The 17,831-nt window shown below is 40.8% G+C and overlaps 2 protein-coding genes across 3 annotated transcripts in view; both read left to right on the forward strand.

The window, feature by feature from the left end:
• The first annotated feature begins 474 nt into the window (after positions 1–474).
• LOC125893559 (transcription factor E2F3-like) lies at positions 475–16,233 on the forward strand. 2 transcript variants are annotated; one of them, XM_049584292.1, is made up of 8 exons: positions 475–993; positions 3,314–3,434; positions 4,999–5,129; positions 5,416–5,504; positions 8,112–8,270; positions 8,588–8,702; positions 9,863–10,004; positions 11,515–16,233. In XM_049584292.1, the coding sequence occupies exons 1-8, from the start codon at positions 712–714 to the stop codon at positions 11,808–11,810; spliced, it is 1,335 nt and encodes a 444-aa protein (XP_049440249.1). In that variant the 5' UTR covers positions 475–711; the 3' UTR covers positions 11,811–16,233. The 2 variants fall into 2 exon arrangements, with proteins under 2 accessions (XP_049440249.1, XP_049440250.1); XM_049584293.1 differs by lacking the exon at positions 475–993 and adding an exon at positions 1,038–1,339.
• Positions 16,234–16,520: 287 nt separating this feature from the next.
• The window catches only part of cdkal1 (CDK5 regulatory subunit associated protein 1-like 1), a 287,467-nt gene continuing 286,156 nt past the window's right edge, over positions 16,521–17,831 (forward strand). The window contains exon 1 of the mRNA XM_049584408.1: positions 16,521–16,658. The gene's annotated coding sequence lies outside the window, so the exon portion shown is untranslated. The remainder of the gene's footprint in view (positions 16,659–17,831) is intronic.

Consider the following 17,831-nt stretch of genomic DNA (forward strand, 5'->3'; position numbering starts at 1 on the left):
ATTTTATTAGTTTTTTTTTAAGTTGTATTTAATGTTGTCACCACTTTTCACTTTTACAAACTGATGGCAGCCTTTTATCTTGGAGAAGGTCAGTATTTAACGCCCTAAAATAATCTCGTCATTCTGATGTATCAAGGCCCATTAAAATGAAGTCAAGAAAAGGGCTGAACATAATGTCAAAGGTTGGAAATTTCCCTTCTCTCTGTCTCTGTATTATAGTCAGTCGCTTGCGCCACTTAGCGTCCTGTCAGGGAACACGCAAGGCGTGACAGGTGACGTTGCCTGTTTACAACTGCCAATGAACACGTGGCGCACGGAATCGTGAGCGCTCATTGGCTGACACGGCCGTAATGTGGGTGGAGACTGTCCGTTGAGGGACCAATAGCGTGTGGCATGTAAATTCCGTTTGAAAATTTCCCGGGAAATCTGAGTTTCGCGGGAGGGCTCTTGAGCGCGTAAACCGTATCCCTTCATTCATCAGGCCGTTTCCTGAAGCCATTTCTAGACGGGGGAAACGAGAGTTGCGCTACTTTTTAATCCGTTGCATCTGCCTAAATGCACTTTCTTAAGGAACAATACTTTGCAAAAGTCGATAAATCAGACTTTCATCTTCACTTCGGTCTGATTATTTTTGTCTCCACTGCCGCGGATTAGCAGCCATACGGGCTTGAAAGTACAGAGACAAGAAAGGGGTTACCCCGAATACGCAAGATGAGAAGAGGGATCTCCTCGGCTCCGGACAAAGTGATTTTAGCGGGGGTTGGGGGCTCTCCTTTGGACAATAATATCATTTTAACAACTCTCACGGATCGTTTAAACCCCGGTCAATCCAACGCTACCTATATCCAAATAATAACCACCCCACCGCCTTGCAACGTTACACAGACATCAAATGTGTGTTTATCCGAGCCTCAGATAAACAACATTTACACAACTCCACAACAAGCTGCAGCAAACGGAGCAGGACAACGACCCGCTCTGGGGAGACCGCCGGTAATCTTCTATACCAGCTCGTTTCAACATGTTTGGCTTGCTACAACTAGCCACAAACACGACAAAATGTTAGCTTGCTAGGCTAGCCGAGCTTGTTGTTCGGGCAGCTAACGCTAGCTGCTTAGCCAGGGCATTCCCTCAACCTAGCGAGGTGGCTAACTAACTACCGCTAGCTAAGTTACCCAAGTGGGTTGGTTACATGGTATGTTGGCTGTAGGGGAGCAAACGTCGAGTTTAAGTGAGTTTTACGTCCACAGAGACGTAGACATGTCACCTAGTAGCGTGCTATGCTAACTTCATGGTGCTTTTGAGTCCGCTTCACCCTTGCAGCCAGATGGAAATATTGGTAAGAGATGAGTAACGTTAGCGGTGGCCTAGTGGCTGCTGTTGGTGTCCTAATTTTGGGGGGTTGGGGGGGATTGTTGGGCTGCTTGGCTCTTAGTTAGCTGTCTTTTAGCTTTCGAACAAGACACGAGTGGGTAAACTTGCAAATACATAGGCTTATACGTAGTTACAGCTTCACTTGAGTTTTGAAACTACTCGATAGATATGTCTCCCTGTCGCCTCTGAAGATGCAAGCCAACTTGGATGAAGCTCGAAAATGTGTTAGCTTTCCAGGCTAGTAGCAGTATTGATCATTACAGGACAACACTACTCGTTGTCGGCGTTGACCTTAATTTTGCACAAGTGTTTTTATGTCCCTCTTGTTTTGTTGTAAATAAAGTGTAACGCTACGGTGCCTTTTCTTGCCAAGTAAAGTGAAACTCGAGTTTGCTGCTGTAGAAGTGATTGCACGTTTCCTGTCTTCTCAACCTGCACAAACCACACTAAATAGTTTGAGCAGCATTTCAGGGTGTTGGTTTGTTCCTGGCTATTCATCTTTCATGAACTAAACCACCCTGTGTATCTCAGGCTGTAGCCATGACCAGGCAGGGGGTGAGGGGAGCTGCTTGCTGATATAAAATGGCTGACATTTTGACTGTCAACAGAGGGCATATTATTCTTTCTCAGACTTGGGCTGGATTAAGTTAGATAAAGTATTAAATATGGGGGTTTACTGTGCATAATATATATAATAGATCTGATTGTTAACTATTCCCTTGCACATGGTTGAGAGAGGGGAATGCAGTACACCAGCACCCTGGTACTGGTGTGTTGCTTAGACAAAAACAGGATGGATTCTAGCCAACACAGAAGTCTAAGGGTTCCTTGGTTGAAGAGACTATTCACTAAGCCACCATGCCATGTTACAGTAATGATGACTAGAATACCAATTTAGGCTGGTGATGGGGAAAAAACCCCCACACAGCAAATGTGGTTCAGAAATGGTTCTACAGGATAAACGGCCTGGGATGTTGAACACAGTCTAAGTGGTATTAAACATGTAAAGTACTACACTGGTGAGGTGGCAGACATTTAAAATGGCTACCATTGCTGAAATAGTAGCTAATGAACATGCACAACTTTGCCAAGCTACACCATACAGTAGAAGAAATTGATTCTGACACGTTAGATACTGGCAACCTCTGACTTTGGACTAAAGATGAAGCTGGATGTAGGTGGTTAAAATGCGAGATTATATCCATTAAGCTCCCAAAACAGCTGTTCAGAAGGAGCGTTATTGTCTAAAGATAAAACATGGGTGAATAGGGTACAGAAAGTAAACTTGTACATTCATGGACAGTAGGTTGGGCTCTCTTATTGGTCACATCTAGTGTCTTGATTAATTATGGGAATTTCTGTCTCTAAGTATACTTGTATTGGTTTCCTTTGGAATGACTCTGCGGCAGTGTGTTCGAACCCACTGATGTGACTCACGCTTTAGATATGTGGGTTTGTGTTGGCTAATATGTTCAGAGAAGAAGAATTCACAACCACTGGTTTTACGTAACATCATAAGACCGACAGAGTCTTTATTATACTCTGGATTTTGGACGAAAAACATCTTGTCTTTGGAGCTATTTTTGACCGCTCCACCTCAGATGATGGCACAGCTGAAATGGAAAAGACAAAAGAATGGTGTCCTCTCAGATTCAAAGATCAGAAGGAACCTAAAACTGGAATTTGTTTAGCAAGTGCACTGTCTTTATCAATTTATAAACTTTTCATTACTTCATTAAATAATTCATTTGTATTTCTGTGGCTTTTACATAGTTGTGAATGCCTCAGAACACCAAAAATGACTGGAGACACATAAGATGAAAGTAGCGACGTATTTTGCTGCATCACCAATCATTTTTGGTGGCGTCAAAGATGAGATGCCTGCCACATTACCAAAATGTCCATATGTGCTGTTAATGGTATATTTTTGTCCCCCTAGGCAAAAAGGCGGTTGGCGCTCGATGATTCAGACCACCAGTACCAGTCGGAACCAACCAGGACTCCACGAGGCAGAGGAGGGGCCGCGGTGGCCAATGGGACACGGCTAAAGACACCCAGAAGTAAGAAGCCCCCCGCCATCATGTTTGTACATGTCACCTATAGTTTTATAGCACAGTAATCCAGGGTCATCCTGTGTGACGCACGGTTCACACCAAGTGGAGGCATGGCCTCGATGCAGCAATTTCAAACTGTTAACAGAAATAAAAGATTCTCACTGGGCTGAACACATCGGACAGCTTGATGGTCGAGACATAATCATCAAGGGTTAAAGAACCACTTAATTCTCGCTCTAATGCAGTAGAGTTTAACTGAGCTCATGACCAGAGTCATCTCACAGATGTATGAGAACAATGAGCATTCAGCATTCATTCAAACCCATTTAAATGATAATAGTCTTGTCATTAAACAAAGCATTGAAATGTATCTACATGTGTTAGCACTTTGGACGTATTAGTAGTAGCATCAGCACACTCTTTTTTAGGATTACTTTGTGGCTTCAGTTTTCTTAATAGTAATTGCCACTGTGGTGTCTAAGTGATGTGCTAGATGACAAAATATAAAAGTTTGAGTTGTAATCCTTGTATTTTAACAGAGGAGGACATAGAGGAGCTGAAACGCAGAATGCACATCAAAAAACATGAAGTTGCTTCAGTTCTTTTGCATGTGTGTCCTGCAGATACACATTTGAAAAAACAAACAAAAAAAACATACTTTCTTCCTAATTGCTACCTGACTAATTCAAATGATAATCATACGATTGGGCTCAACCTATTGGAAAAAAATCAACAAGATGCCCTCTCGCGACGGTCCGGCTTGATTTTCCGTTTACTCTTTGCATGCGTGTCCTGTACGTTCTCCCGAAAGAGAATATCATTGGAATTTGAAATGCAAACAAAACCTGTTGCCGAGCTGTTGTGTTCCTGATGTATGGTCACTGCAGCAGTGTATTGTATCGTTGAGTCCAGCCATAGGATGTGTCGGAGGGTGAGACATGCTGTGGCCATGTGCTCCTAAAATGCCATAACCCTGTGATGAAAGTAACTGATGTTATCAACACAGAGTTATTGATACTAAAACGTTTACAGCTGGTGATTATCAAAGTTCAAGTTAACTTCAACTTGTTGCTCAACCTGTAATGTAGCTTGTGATTCGGTCTTCAAGAAAATCACACATTCCCAGCTGATGATGACTGACTGAGTCATTTGTCGCCAACATTTTCTGACTTTAAAAAAGTTGTTTTCCCTATATTGTAATGTACTTCAACTGTTAAACTATCAATATAGATCAGTACAAAATGCAACACCAGTGTACCAAATGGACGACACACTTAATTTGGATACATTGAAGGGTGGTTGTGTTTGTACTGTTGTACATACTATTAACTTCTCCTGACACCCCTGCTGCTTTTTTGAAGTCAGGTTGAGTAAAGGAGTCTTGTGACAGGGTTGACGTTCCCTCATTATAGAAAAAAAACACAATTTACTTGGGCTTCCTCTTACCAAGTAAAAACTGTAACTAGGAAGTTTTATGTTTTACTTCCCTTGCAAAAATCCAACATCAAGTCTAACCCTGAAATATATTTGTCCTTTCTCCTTCATTCCTCCTACTTTTCCTCCTCCATAGCACCCAAGTCTCCTCCTGAGAAGACTAGGTATGACACCTCCCTGGGCTTGTTGACAAAGAAGTTTGTGGACCTTCTTGCCCAGTCTTCTGATGGCGTCTTGGACCTCAACCTTGCTGCTGAAACCTTACAGGTAATTTCAGATCAGACAGAAAAAAAACTCATGGTATATAGAAAAAGAAAGGGGGCGTTGGTGCATGCATTTCCCTTTTAAATCCTGTTAGAAATGCATCAGAAACTGGTGAACAATTCCAAGCATGGTCACGAAGAAATAAAAGGGAGGGTCGAGAAAATGGATGGGGGACATCTTAGGCAAATATATCTGCTGAAAGTACTGAAAAGGTTGTATATTTGTGTAAGGTTTTGTTAAACCAACCACTGAATGCGTAACTGATGCAACCTGTGTCCCTTACATCCAGGTACAGAAAAGGCGGCTGTATGATATCACCAATGTACTAGAAGGCATTCACCTCATCAAGAAGAAATCAAAGAACAACATACAGTGGATGTAAGTGGTCACTCTGCCTCACTCTATTAATCAAACACTTGTTTTTCACCTTTTTAAGAGTATATTTTATCTTACGTTTGGACCCCAGCACCCACTAACACTCTGTGACATTTGAGAACATAACGTGACATATTCCAGTTCTCTTGGTTTCTCCATGCCTCCTCCATCACGTGAGCTCTCTCGTTGCTTTGGAGTTAGAAACTTTTATAATCTCAGATTGGTTTTCGCATATAAACAGGTTTTAAAGTGTTCTTGGCTCGTAGAGCACGGTAGGGCAGGTGGCTGCATGCAGGCTGTTGCCACATCAAAGTATGAGGATACCTGACTGTGCTCCACTCTGTTCTGCACATTTAATTATACCCTCATTTGTTCAGTAATCACTCAGAGCACATGCAGTCTAGGAATAGGCCTGAAGCACCCGTGCCTACCACTTAAGGCCTACGAATGCATTTTGTGACCATTATTTCTATTGTGTGTGATTACATACTTTATTTCTGTTTTCTTTCAGTTAAGGTTCAGATTTTTCCTGTCAAGGATATAATGAAGTCCTAAATTTAGATGAAAGAAATTCAATCCGTATCAGTCACTAAACTTTGGAATATCCAGAGAAGAATTGTTGGTGTTAATCTGGTATCAAATGACTGTGAGAAAGCATCTAACAGCCAAAATATTTCAGATCGCTCTGATTCTAAGACAGACAAAACATTTTCAATACTCTGACCTTCTTCATTGTTGTGATTTGTAATTCACTTGTGACTTACGGGAGATATTTGTAGGTTACAAAGTCAGTCCCTCTAGGATTTCACAAGCTCTTTTTTTGTTTTTTAAAATACCTGATTTCATAGCAGGTCGTCTAAAAACAACTGCTAGACATTCTTAGGTGGGGTTTTTTTTTTCAATTTGAGCAAATGAAAAATCGCAAAAATAGTTGTGACTTTTTTCTTTTTTGGTATTTTTCATCAAAATTGAAGGCACCTTGTTCCAGTGAGAACAAAACTGCACTGTTCTGACTTTGCTATTTATACTACACTTGCATCACCACTAATCATGCAAATTACACTCACCTTGATTCTTTCAGTACTTGCAGTAGATCTGGGTGCAGCAGCCTCTGTCTTTGTGATGTGTCTGTTGTCCATGTTCACCTTTGAAACCAAAAGTAACCCTTCAGACATGGTGCCTAGACCCTAGTGTTTCCACTGCAAACAGTACTCTTAAATGTGGGTGGGGTTGTTGTCACTCACTGCTCCGTTCAGCACTCACTGTATTCCCCCCTTTATCGGTCTGCACTTCGTTTATAGTCCACAGAATGGAGTTACACAGCGACATTTTCAGAACAAAATAAAACAGGCTGCAGGTAGAGTCTCTCATGATGTGATATTTAAAAATAGTGGGGTTGTGCATTTAGTCCTTCTAAGGCAAGCTCAGGGATTTGGTTTTGCTGTTGCCCACAGGAAAAATGCTCCGCAATGCTTTAGGACTAGAATATATGCTGTCCACATTCCAGACAAAATTAGTATAGACTTTTTAAACGCTTTAAGATCCACTCATTACTAAAACGAGACAATAAAAGTAATGGTCAAAGTTGTCAAAATTTAAGGTGTGCAGATGGATTCACATTGTCAACTCATACATTAATTAACATAACAAGTAAACGTTCCATCTTAAAAGTTGCCGGCAGCTGGCCCAGAGAATTAATTTTTTTCTCCCCCAACTCCAGCTGCTGCGAGAGGCAGCAAAACATCCTTTAATTTTATAGTTATAGTTTACTAATATATGTAAAACTCTCCACAGTATGAACAGTGGTTACATGAGCCTCAAAACCAGCCACAACTCAGTCCTGAGCAGAGTGACTGTCTGCTATTGACCAATCAACGGACTGCAGTGTTCACAGCTCCACCTTTTAGTACCAGATCTGTGTGCTAGGTACCCCAACAGAGGGGGGGACCAAAAATGGGGACGGTACAGAACTATTCCATCGGTACCATCCACAACTTTTCACAGTAGAAATGGGGAAAAAAAGCATACAGCACTGAACTGTACCGTACTACTGGTGCAAACGGTGCTGTAGTGCAAAACAGTTCAGCCCTGCTTTTGTGTAGAACATCAGGGAGTTGCCTTGTATAATGTTGGCAGTATTTTTTGCCAGTGAATGAAAGACATTTGTGTAGCACATATTTGCATCTTCACAACCAGAAACAAGGAAGTGAGTTTGGTGACGTCATGTGGGTGACTGCTTTGACTGAGGAAACTACAATGAGTGATCGAATTTGTGGAACAGATTGTAAAACGGTCGCACAGAATTCACAGGGATTGTTTGAATTTACATTAACCGGGTGGCTGCTCGTTGACAATCTTCTGCATCTGATGATATCCTCTGCAGTATCTGCTCATAAGCCAAAATACCACATAAGTTTTGAAATACAAAAACTTATGCCACCAAAATATGTCAATTAAAAGAAAACAGTGATTAGACACATTTTTCCACTGTTTAAGCTGCTGTATCAAATATTTGAAGCCAGTAAGAGAGTAATATAACAGCAAGTGAAGCTCCTGAGTCAATACTAAATCTATTTTAATTCACTCTTTTCACTCTTCACTCCCTCACAGGGGCTGTAGTCTGTTGGAGGTAGAGGGGGCACTGAGCCAGAGACAGAGGCTAACAGCGGAAGTTTCGGCACTGGGAGAAGAAGAGCAGAGGCTCGAACAACTCATCCAGAGATGCACCCTGGATATGAGACACATGAGCGAGCAGCAGAGCAACCAGAAATATCCTTTTGTTGTTCGTCGACATGTCATCCAGAAGTAAAATGATTCACAGCGACTTTTAGTTTTGAAACATCATGTAAATAAGTTCTTAGATTCTTTTGATTTTTTTTCTTACAAATCATCTTATCTTTTACACGTATGCCACATAAAGTAGATCTGTTTTACATTATGTTGCCTGAAATGTTAAACAATACATCTAACTTTAGATGCATGGTACAACAATCACTTCAGCAGTTCTGAGGTTTGCATATTCATGAATGTTTAGCTTTAACATGCAGTGTCATTGTAGAGTTATTTCCCTAACCTTTCGTCTCCACATATGCCTATGTAACATACCAAGACATCAAACAGATAGGAACCCTCAGAGACCAGACTGTTATCGTCGTCAAAGCTCCCACAGATACCAAACTAGAAGTGCCAGACCCTGATGAGGTATGTGTACAAGCACAAAAACACACTTGGCTGGATCTGTCATTTTTGTCCAGATAACAAAACTTGTGCTTCTTGCTCACTTGTCATCTGACCTATGACTTGTATTTCCCTTAAAGAAACAGTTTGCAGAGACACTCCAAATCTATCTAGTCACTTGTTGATCAACATGGCATTTCATCTGACATTAATGCTGTGGTGGTTGGAGTTGGGTTCAGTGACCCCTCTGCAGCTGGTGTTGCTGATTTGTTTTACCAGGCATTTGGGGATGACGGTGACGAAGAGTACTTTCACACCTGCCCTGTTTGGTTCGGTTCAATCAAATTCAAGTTCATTTGCTCCCTAAGTGCAGTTCGTTTGGGCGGGTGTGAACACAGCAATCGCACTTTGGTGCTCACCAAAACAACTGGACTGAGACCTTCTTGAAGAGGTGGTCACGTTAAGGTTATAAACAATCTCTGGATCGGTTTGTTTGTGGTGAGAACAAATTCCGACCTCGATCTGAATCAAATGCAGTCACATGACACATTGTTGTACTGCCTTAATATGGGCATGAAACCAATGCATCAAAACATTGTTTTCTAGTTGGAGTCGCTCCTTGTTTTCAAACTGTATGGTTAGCCCAGAATGAACAATGCAAGCACTATAGTACACGATGACCACACTAAAATTAAGCCACGTAGTTGTCCCTCCATTGTGACATTAGAAAGTGTCACATTTGTCTTGCAAGTGTACTCTTCTTCAACGTTTTGTTTACTTCCTGGATTTTTCCCACATGGAAAGTCTGAGCAATCAAGAGCACCTTTATCGCACAGGCATTTTATCTGGTTGTAAATGCTGCTGTGAGAACACAAACCAACTCTAGGACATTATGCAACTTTGTAACAAAAACAGTCCCTGATTCTGACCAAAGCAAGACAACTCTAGGTCTGAAAATACCCGAAAGCAGTGTGACGGTCTATAGCAAAAGTGAAGTGTATCAGTTTGCACCGAGATAGCCGTTTATTAGGTAAACCACTAAATGTATATACTCCAGTACTTCTGGTGTGAACTCACAAGTTGAGGGCGTATGGAAAGGAGGCTGAATTTTGTTTTTAATCTTTTAATCAAGTCTTTTTATCCTTCTTATTAAGTGCAGTCAACAAATTGTTTTGTCTCTGCAGAGTTTGTCCGTCCATCTGACCAGCACCAAGGGTCCTATAGAAGTCCTACTGTGCCCAGATGAGGAGAACGACCCCAGAAGTCCTGTAAAAAACGGCAGCATGGACATCAATGGGAACTCGCCTTTCCTCAAAGTCCTTCAAGGTTTGTCCCAGATAGACAAAGGTGTGCAGCAGTTTTTAACGTGAAGAGACCTGACTTTCTCTTTGAAGATAAGAAACACATCTTACACCGTTTAAATAGATGCTTTGCTGTGCTCTATCAGGGCTGAACGTGCCCCTAATGTTAAATTAGGAGGTGGACAAGGGAGAGATGAATGAATTAGACGCAAGTCACATTATTTAGGAAATGAAAACGAAAATTTATCTTTCTTTACCTCTCTCCATATTTCTCTATTAGCTACAACCCACAAATAGTCAAGTGTGGTTTTTATGACTGGTGTGGCTCTCTCCTCGCGCGAAGTCTCATTTGATTGAGTGAACTTTTGTATTTGCCCCTGAATGCAGGATGAGTCATCAAACATTTAAAATCACTTTACAAGAAAAGAAAAGACTGGGAAAATGTAGTTCTCATTTCACCAGGTCTTTTAGCTCAAAGCACAGCTGAGACTGATGGGAATTAGGTCATTAGTTTATGATGTACTCCATTTAGTCATGGACTGCATCACTTTGGACATGTTGAAAATTAAACTGCTCGTAGTGCCAGATGAGGAGTTTCAGGATTGATCGTCATTAGGTGTAATGATTTGCTCAGACTGATTGGCAATGCCATTACTGTGGCTGAAAATGTTGAAACAATTCCCACAGCTTATTAAGACTAGCATAGCAAAGCTGACAGTGCAACACTTAGCTAAACTGGTGCAAGAATAAACATTGGTTTGGGTGACACGCTCCCATGCACCTGGCCAGATATAAGTTTTGTTCTGTAAACTTGCTTGTGTCCATGCAACTTGTGGTTCCAAGCCCTGATTCACTGCTACTTCAGCGATGTAAACATATTTAAAATCAAAGAAAATAAAGTTTTGCTTTTGATTAGATTTCAATTTGGTCCCCAGTGCAACAAGCAGACTCCTTAACTTGTGCAATGCGGAGACTTTGCCCTAATGTCCTGCATCACACAGAGTGTTGCGTGCCTGATGCCTGTTCTTGTCAGCCTGCATTGTGTCACTTTTTGGACAAGTTAGCAAAATTGTTACCAAAAAAGGTTGTTTATGAATGTAATATTTGCCTTAACCCCAAGGTTAAACCTACAGGAGACCTTACACCTAACTCTGATATCATCGATTTGCAAAGATGCACAAAGGTGTTTGCTGTACCCGATATCAGCCTTGTACGTGGCATCAATAGATGTCCAAATGGGCTTAAAAGGCAGACTTATAATTTTTGTGTACATAGGTGTGAGAGCAATTATACAAAAAATAAAACAGAATATTGTATGCCTTCATGTTTGACATTCGTCAATTAACGTGATATCATAATGTATGCATGTATTATTTAGCCTAGTTTGCCTAAAAAAGAACCACGTTTAGAAGGAGTCTTGTGCAACAAACACCATCACACTGGTCAACATGGCTGCTCATTTGACCCACAGTGTGTGGTCATGGTTCCTTTGCAATGCAGAGATACTAACAAGTTGATTACATGTTCTTTCACAGGTCCTGCCTGCATGGCCACTTCCTCCATCCCCTCCCTGCCTCCACCTTCTTCTTCCTCAGCAGTCTCCGTCACTACTCTCTCCCCCATCTCGTCCCCTTACACCAGTCTTCTCCAGCAGACAGAAGACCAGATCCCTTCGGCCCTGGGGCCTTTCTTAAACCTTGGGCCTCCTCTTCTGGACCAAGACGACTACCTTTTAGGTTTGGGAGATGACCAGGGAATCAGCGACTTGTTTGATGCCTGTGACTTTGATAAAATGCCCACTGTCGGCCTGGATGATTTCCTGTGCAGCTAGCATTAGGTAATAGAGATTCAGATGAGGTGCATGGGAGAGATGGAGAATCATTGAGGGGTTTGATGCCTGTGACTGACCGTGTAGTTAGAAGAAGCCAATTCTAAATAGATGGAAGGGAATCATTGAGAGCTTTCTTTTTTTAGTCCCAGTGGGACTAAATGACGTGTTCCTTTTGTGGTGTGAGAGATAAAAGGCCTTGCATGATTTCACACAAAGACACGACTGGTCAGTGTGAAGACATATCCATTACTCTTTGTCTCAGGCTATGTAAGGCCTCCAGTGTAGCTGGGTGTTGGAGGACATCTGAAAGCCTTTGCTACCTGTTTGGGTGAGAATAAATGGGGACAGGAAGGATATCAACCTCTCTGTATGATGCAACGTTCACGTCACTTGTACAGAGACCAACAAAGACAGAAGAGCTCAGATGAAGCCACCCCCACAACACCTGGCATTAACACACATCGTGGTTGGGTTTAGCATAAAATCCAAGTGTTGGTGCACCTGAGATGCACAGATATGATCACCCAAAAAACAGACACCAGTCCAATGTTCAAGAGTAAGGATCTTTCAAATCTGAGAAGAAGATGCAACTATGTTTTGGCAAGGAAAGGGCCAGGCTGATCTGTGTATTCCCAGTGATGCATTTTCTTGTTGGGTGCCAAAATTCATCCAGATGTGTTAATGCCAAGTGCTGTGGGGACTGAGGAGGTCCTTAATGATCGCATTCTGTTACACCAATGATCTGTGATTGAAGGCTTACACTGCTGACTGTTAAGAAGGCATTTTGTGTGTTCAAATGTAGAACATTTTAGAAACTAAAATGAATATTAAAAGAAGACAGGGCAATTTTGACACACAACATTCATGACCACAGTTGTTATCCTATGGTTAGGTTAGTCAGGCTGAGGTTCTGGTCACCTGTCTTGTCTCTGTGCCCGCTCAGACACTTGTCAGGTTATGTACTGTGTTAGAGTGTGAGTATTTTGTACATTTAAGCACTAGACGTTTTGAGAGCAGCAGGGATGTTCATGTGTACATGATGGTAATAATCCATTTATATAGGCAAAATGGAAATGAAATTACATCAGTCTACTCCGAGAACTGGGACACATGCCACGTGCCTCTTTGACCGCCTGGAAAACGTGAGGTTGAGTGTTGGGTTTTGCTCTGTGCTAGCTTTCATGGACGCAGGGGCAGGTTGCGCCAAAAGTTACTAAACAACCATTGCCTCCTTACCAGAAACCCCAAGTTCGAAGCTGATCTTTTTTTCATATGTTTTCCAGGTGTGTATGTTGTCCATGGGACAGATGTTGAGCAGGCACCTGGGAGTACTTGTGAGCAAATGCCTCTCGCTTTTGGGTGCGCTTTTTGCACGTCTAGACTGACGACAATAAATTTGAAGATGCAAAAAAGGTGGCATGTGTACCGGCCCTAAATGCTCTTGAAGGAGACACATGTACAATATGTTTTTAATTGTACAAAATACTCACAGCATGCCTTGCAGCGAGTAATTTGATCCCCTTGCACAAAATTTGTCTTTCTCGCACTATATCGGCCATATTTAAAAAGGATTTAGTTGGTGCATTTCAAAAGGGACCTTTATTATCTATTTACCTGATTCGCCTGTTAGCTAATGATCAAGTGGGCAACATCAAACTATACAAGTAATATAAAATTGTAGTTTGAATATGAAGGTGTTCAACATGGGAACAGATATTGTGATGTTTAACTTCACACAACCCATGTGCACACAAAACAAGCCATCATACCTGGGCAATGTGGGGTTAAACAAAAACCTGTCCGGCTCCTTAGCACACACGATATGCGTACTTGAATATCATCTCTAAGTCACACTCTCATTGATAGTCGTGAAATCAGGACCCAGACTTCCACTCTCTTGCTGCTTTTTGCCTGTCAACCCCTCCGCCTCCATCAGCAGAAGCTGCCATAACCAAACTTACCCGAATGCCTCCTCACTTAGACTGTGTGCTGTGAAATTATACTGTGGTTTGAGCTAATCAGTGAACTTTGGCTTTGACCCAATTATGGATACACACTGCCCACTCAGTGTGTGCTGAAGGCAGTGTAGGAGACAGGATAGGCGCGTATTCGTCTTTTTAGGTCTAATAAGTGTTGAATTTTAATGGATTTTAATATTGTAGAATTAACTAATGATATCACGGTCACCTAAGCAACAAGGGACCAGATAGCCACTAATTTAGGCTTCAGCATGTAAAGGGCTTTATCCTCCCCTCCATAAACAGGATGTTTAAAAAAAACAAGCAAAAGGACTAAAAATAACAAATAGACGTCTTTTTATGAATTGATCAAATTCAGTGCAACAAGCCGCGATTCACACTAGGCTTGGTGATAACGCTGTGGAAGGCCACTGAGGCTTCAAACAGTGGTTAATCAAGAAAAGCCAGCTGGAGGACTTGATGAACTTTAGGGCTGTCGGGCTGTGTTTAGTTTTGGTATTTGAAACACCATTGCTCTTCACTTCTAATAGCTTCCTGTGTTCGATGACATCCCTGATAATACCGAAACGCAAACATCTCGTCTGAAACCCCCTGGCTTTTAATCTCGAGAAACCTGCGGCTGCAGGTGAAATTGCTGCTGTTAGTGTAAACTTTTCCCTGACCTGATTGATGTGCGCTTGAGTAATTGCGTGTGCAGCATGTGTGAGTAATGTCAAAGATCAAGCTTGCTAGAAGAGTAAGCCTGCCATGTGTAAATTGATGTACAGTTTTCTAAATTTTTCAGTGCACAAGGTACTGTAGGCTACCTCTCACTTAATGTTGGACAATAGTAGTAGGGCATAGAGGTAAATGCCATAGTGTGTATGAGTCTTTGAATTCCCCTTTTGTCATAGAAATTACCCTTGTATTATTTAGATGTGATGTTGGATAATACATCGCACTTTTCTCTTTTAATGTGTGCGAGATTCCACTTACTCCCTAATATAACGAGTTTGCCTTTGCTCTTAAACCAGTCTCATGCTGTTGCATCTTGAATTTAACCATGGGGTGCGCATGTGATAGGTAGAAAAGCAGATACATTGCAATATCGCAATTTTTTTCGGTTTTCAAATTTTTCCCTTTTAAGTTATTTAGTTATTTCGTTGTCTTTTTGTTGTGAAATGCAGAGCATCTCTTAGACTCGACTCACATGCAGTCACTCTTTCACAGTTAGCCTGTATGCCCTTTATTGGCCATAAGGAGACGTTGCTATGTCTGTGTACACCACTGAACCAGGATCAGTGACTCGTGTCCTCTGCTGAAGTGTGTAGGGGGCGTTTGCTTCTGTGACACCGTGTGTCCGTTTTATTTTTGGAATGATGTGAGGCAGTCTGACACTTTTTTTTTCTGCCAATTTCTTTTTCACCGAGAGTATTGAAGTGTGTTGAAGCATCTTTTTGACTATGTAAAATCAAACCACAATTGATAACCTGAACTTCACCCATTCAGCTGAGGAGAAACAGTTTCTTAGTCAGCATAATTTAGCGTAATTAGTGCTGCTATTGTAAGTAAATGTTAAATTTGACTTAAATGCACAGAAATGCTCAGATTGACGAACACAATTTCCCTGTAGGCATATTTATATCAGTGTATTTTATATGTATTTATGGAAAAACCAAGCTCAATATTTTTCCCCCATTTGGTTCACTAAACCACAGTTGTGCTATTTTCTAAGACCATTTACATAGCTGATTATATTTTCCTCCATCTATTTCAAGCGACCGGAATCTGGTCACGATATTTTATCCACTTTTACATGATGGAAACATGATTTTTTGGAAAGACTGTACCTTTTCATGGGTTTCTAATGGAATGTTGAAGATTTTATTGCACCGCTTTAGCTCGTGTCATTGCCAGTGAGTCTGAAAAATGTGTTACGGGCGACTTAAAATGACAGCTCCTTCATTTCTAATGCGTGATTCTGATGTGTGATTAGACCTTACAGAAAAGTATCATTAGGCTAAATGTGGTGTTAACTATAGTGAGGATTAAACCGGCACTGTTGTTCCTGCTATTTTCCTATGGTTATTCTTAAGCTGTTACCAAATACAATATACTGATCAATAAATATACTGTAATGGTTATGTGAAAAGTAAACTATTTCATAGGAAAGAATTGACTGTAAAATTATGATATATTGCTGCCTCTTTCCAGAGGCCAGAGAAAAAAAAGAGCTGTAATGTCACAACGCAATTTGAACGCATGGGTGAAAGTATCGGTGTGCTGTTGAATGTTTAAGGTAAACTAATTTGATGTTATTGATGTGTGTTATTCAGTTATACAGGTTTCTTTAACATCTGTCAAATGAGGAATATGAGTTGTATTTGTTTGGGGGGGAGGGATAAATGGATTTGTTTTTGTACTCTGGGTGTTTGTAATTGAAAATTTGAATAAAGGCAATATGAATATGGAAATGTTTTGTGTCTTCAGGGATGACTTTTTGCACTGTAGTACAAGTTAAGTACATGGCAAATGTAAAAGACTGGGGACATATGGGCTTCTGTAGACATATCGGCAACTTAAAAAGCATATTAAAACAGAGAAAAAAATAAACCTGTATTTTATACAAACCATGAATCACTTAGCTTTATAATATGCCTCATTTTACGTGAGTAAAACATGGGCTCAAGTTATGAATGACTAACTCCCTTCGCGTAAAATTCCCACGTGTGTTTTGTCCCTCTTTACCTACCGTAGCTACGCACAAGTATGGCGCTCTGAGAGTTGTGACAACTGTTTTGGTGGTGTAAACAATACATTTTCTCATTTCTAAAACACTCTTTCCTCGGAATTTATATTTATTTGAACTACCAACCACTTTGCGACACAGGTAAGGGATGTATACGGTATCTTAGGAGGTCTGCCTGTCCAAAACAAGTGCACGTGGGTAGTGGCTAGCTAATGATGCTAGCCGAGCTGCTAGCTAGCTTACCCATGTTACCCAACAAAATAACACTACAGGTTGCTAGGTGTCTGTCAAATTTTACCAGGTGTTTCTCATTAGTTTAAGTCTGTGTTAATGTTAATCACCTAGCGTGTGCATGCGGTCGGGTTTTAGGTAAAAACCTGGTGAAAATACAGACCTACATCAGGCTGGTAACGATAGTTTACTATAACGTTAACGTAGCTGTTATTTAATTAACAGATAATATGATTAACGACAGTGTTACTGATAATTATGTAGATAACTTCTCATTTAATGTCAACAGCAGCAGCGTATGAGACAGGAGGTTATTGGGAACACTAACTAACTGTTATACTAGTTAGTTAGAGAGCAAAATTAAGTTTATATGACAAACCAAGTGAGGGAGTAATTATATTTAAGTGGTTTTCAGTGGTTATGTTTTCACTATGTTAACGTAATAAATAAATGAATGCCAATAAACTTTATAAAATAATCGTCTCAGCAGCTGGGATGTTGACCTGCTTACGTAGCTAGCTATCCCTGTCTGTCCCTAGCTTCATCAATTTTTGTGGCATATTTTCAATCAAAGATGACTTCAGCTGAATGATGAAACATATTTCTACAGCTACAACAATTACAAAGCACCAACTAAGAGAGGGGACAGTTGAAAAGAAAAGCTAAAAGCCTCTTAACTTGCTAAAATTGGTCTTAATGACAAAATTTATGTTAGAATTTTAACTGTCTCTGGGATATGGGATAACCTAATTAACTCAGGTGTGTCAGTGGCCACAGGTGCTCTGCTCTGATCATCATGATGTCAGTTTCATTGATCATGTAGGTAATGTATTCTCTTAAGTTTCAGTAGGATTTAAAAAATGGAATATTATATGAATTTAAGATGTCCTACCTTACAAAATTATGCTGATATCACCATCATAAAATCATAAGCAGCAACACCAGAAATCTAAATCCAAACATATGGCCAAATATTGCAATATATATCTGGAGGCATCAGGCTCAGGCATTATTAGCATGACTACCACCAGTATCTAGGAACCTCTACAAAACACCATAAGGAGGCAGCATGCTACCAAAAAA

The sequence above is a fragment of the Epinephelus fuscoguttatus genome, linkage group LG8, assembly GCF_011397635.1.
Source record: "Epinephelus fuscoguttatus linkage group LG8, E.fuscoguttatus.final_Chr_v1".
NCBI lineage: Eukaryota > Metazoa > Chordata > Actinopteri > Perciformes > Serranidae > Epinephelus > Epinephelus fuscoguttatus.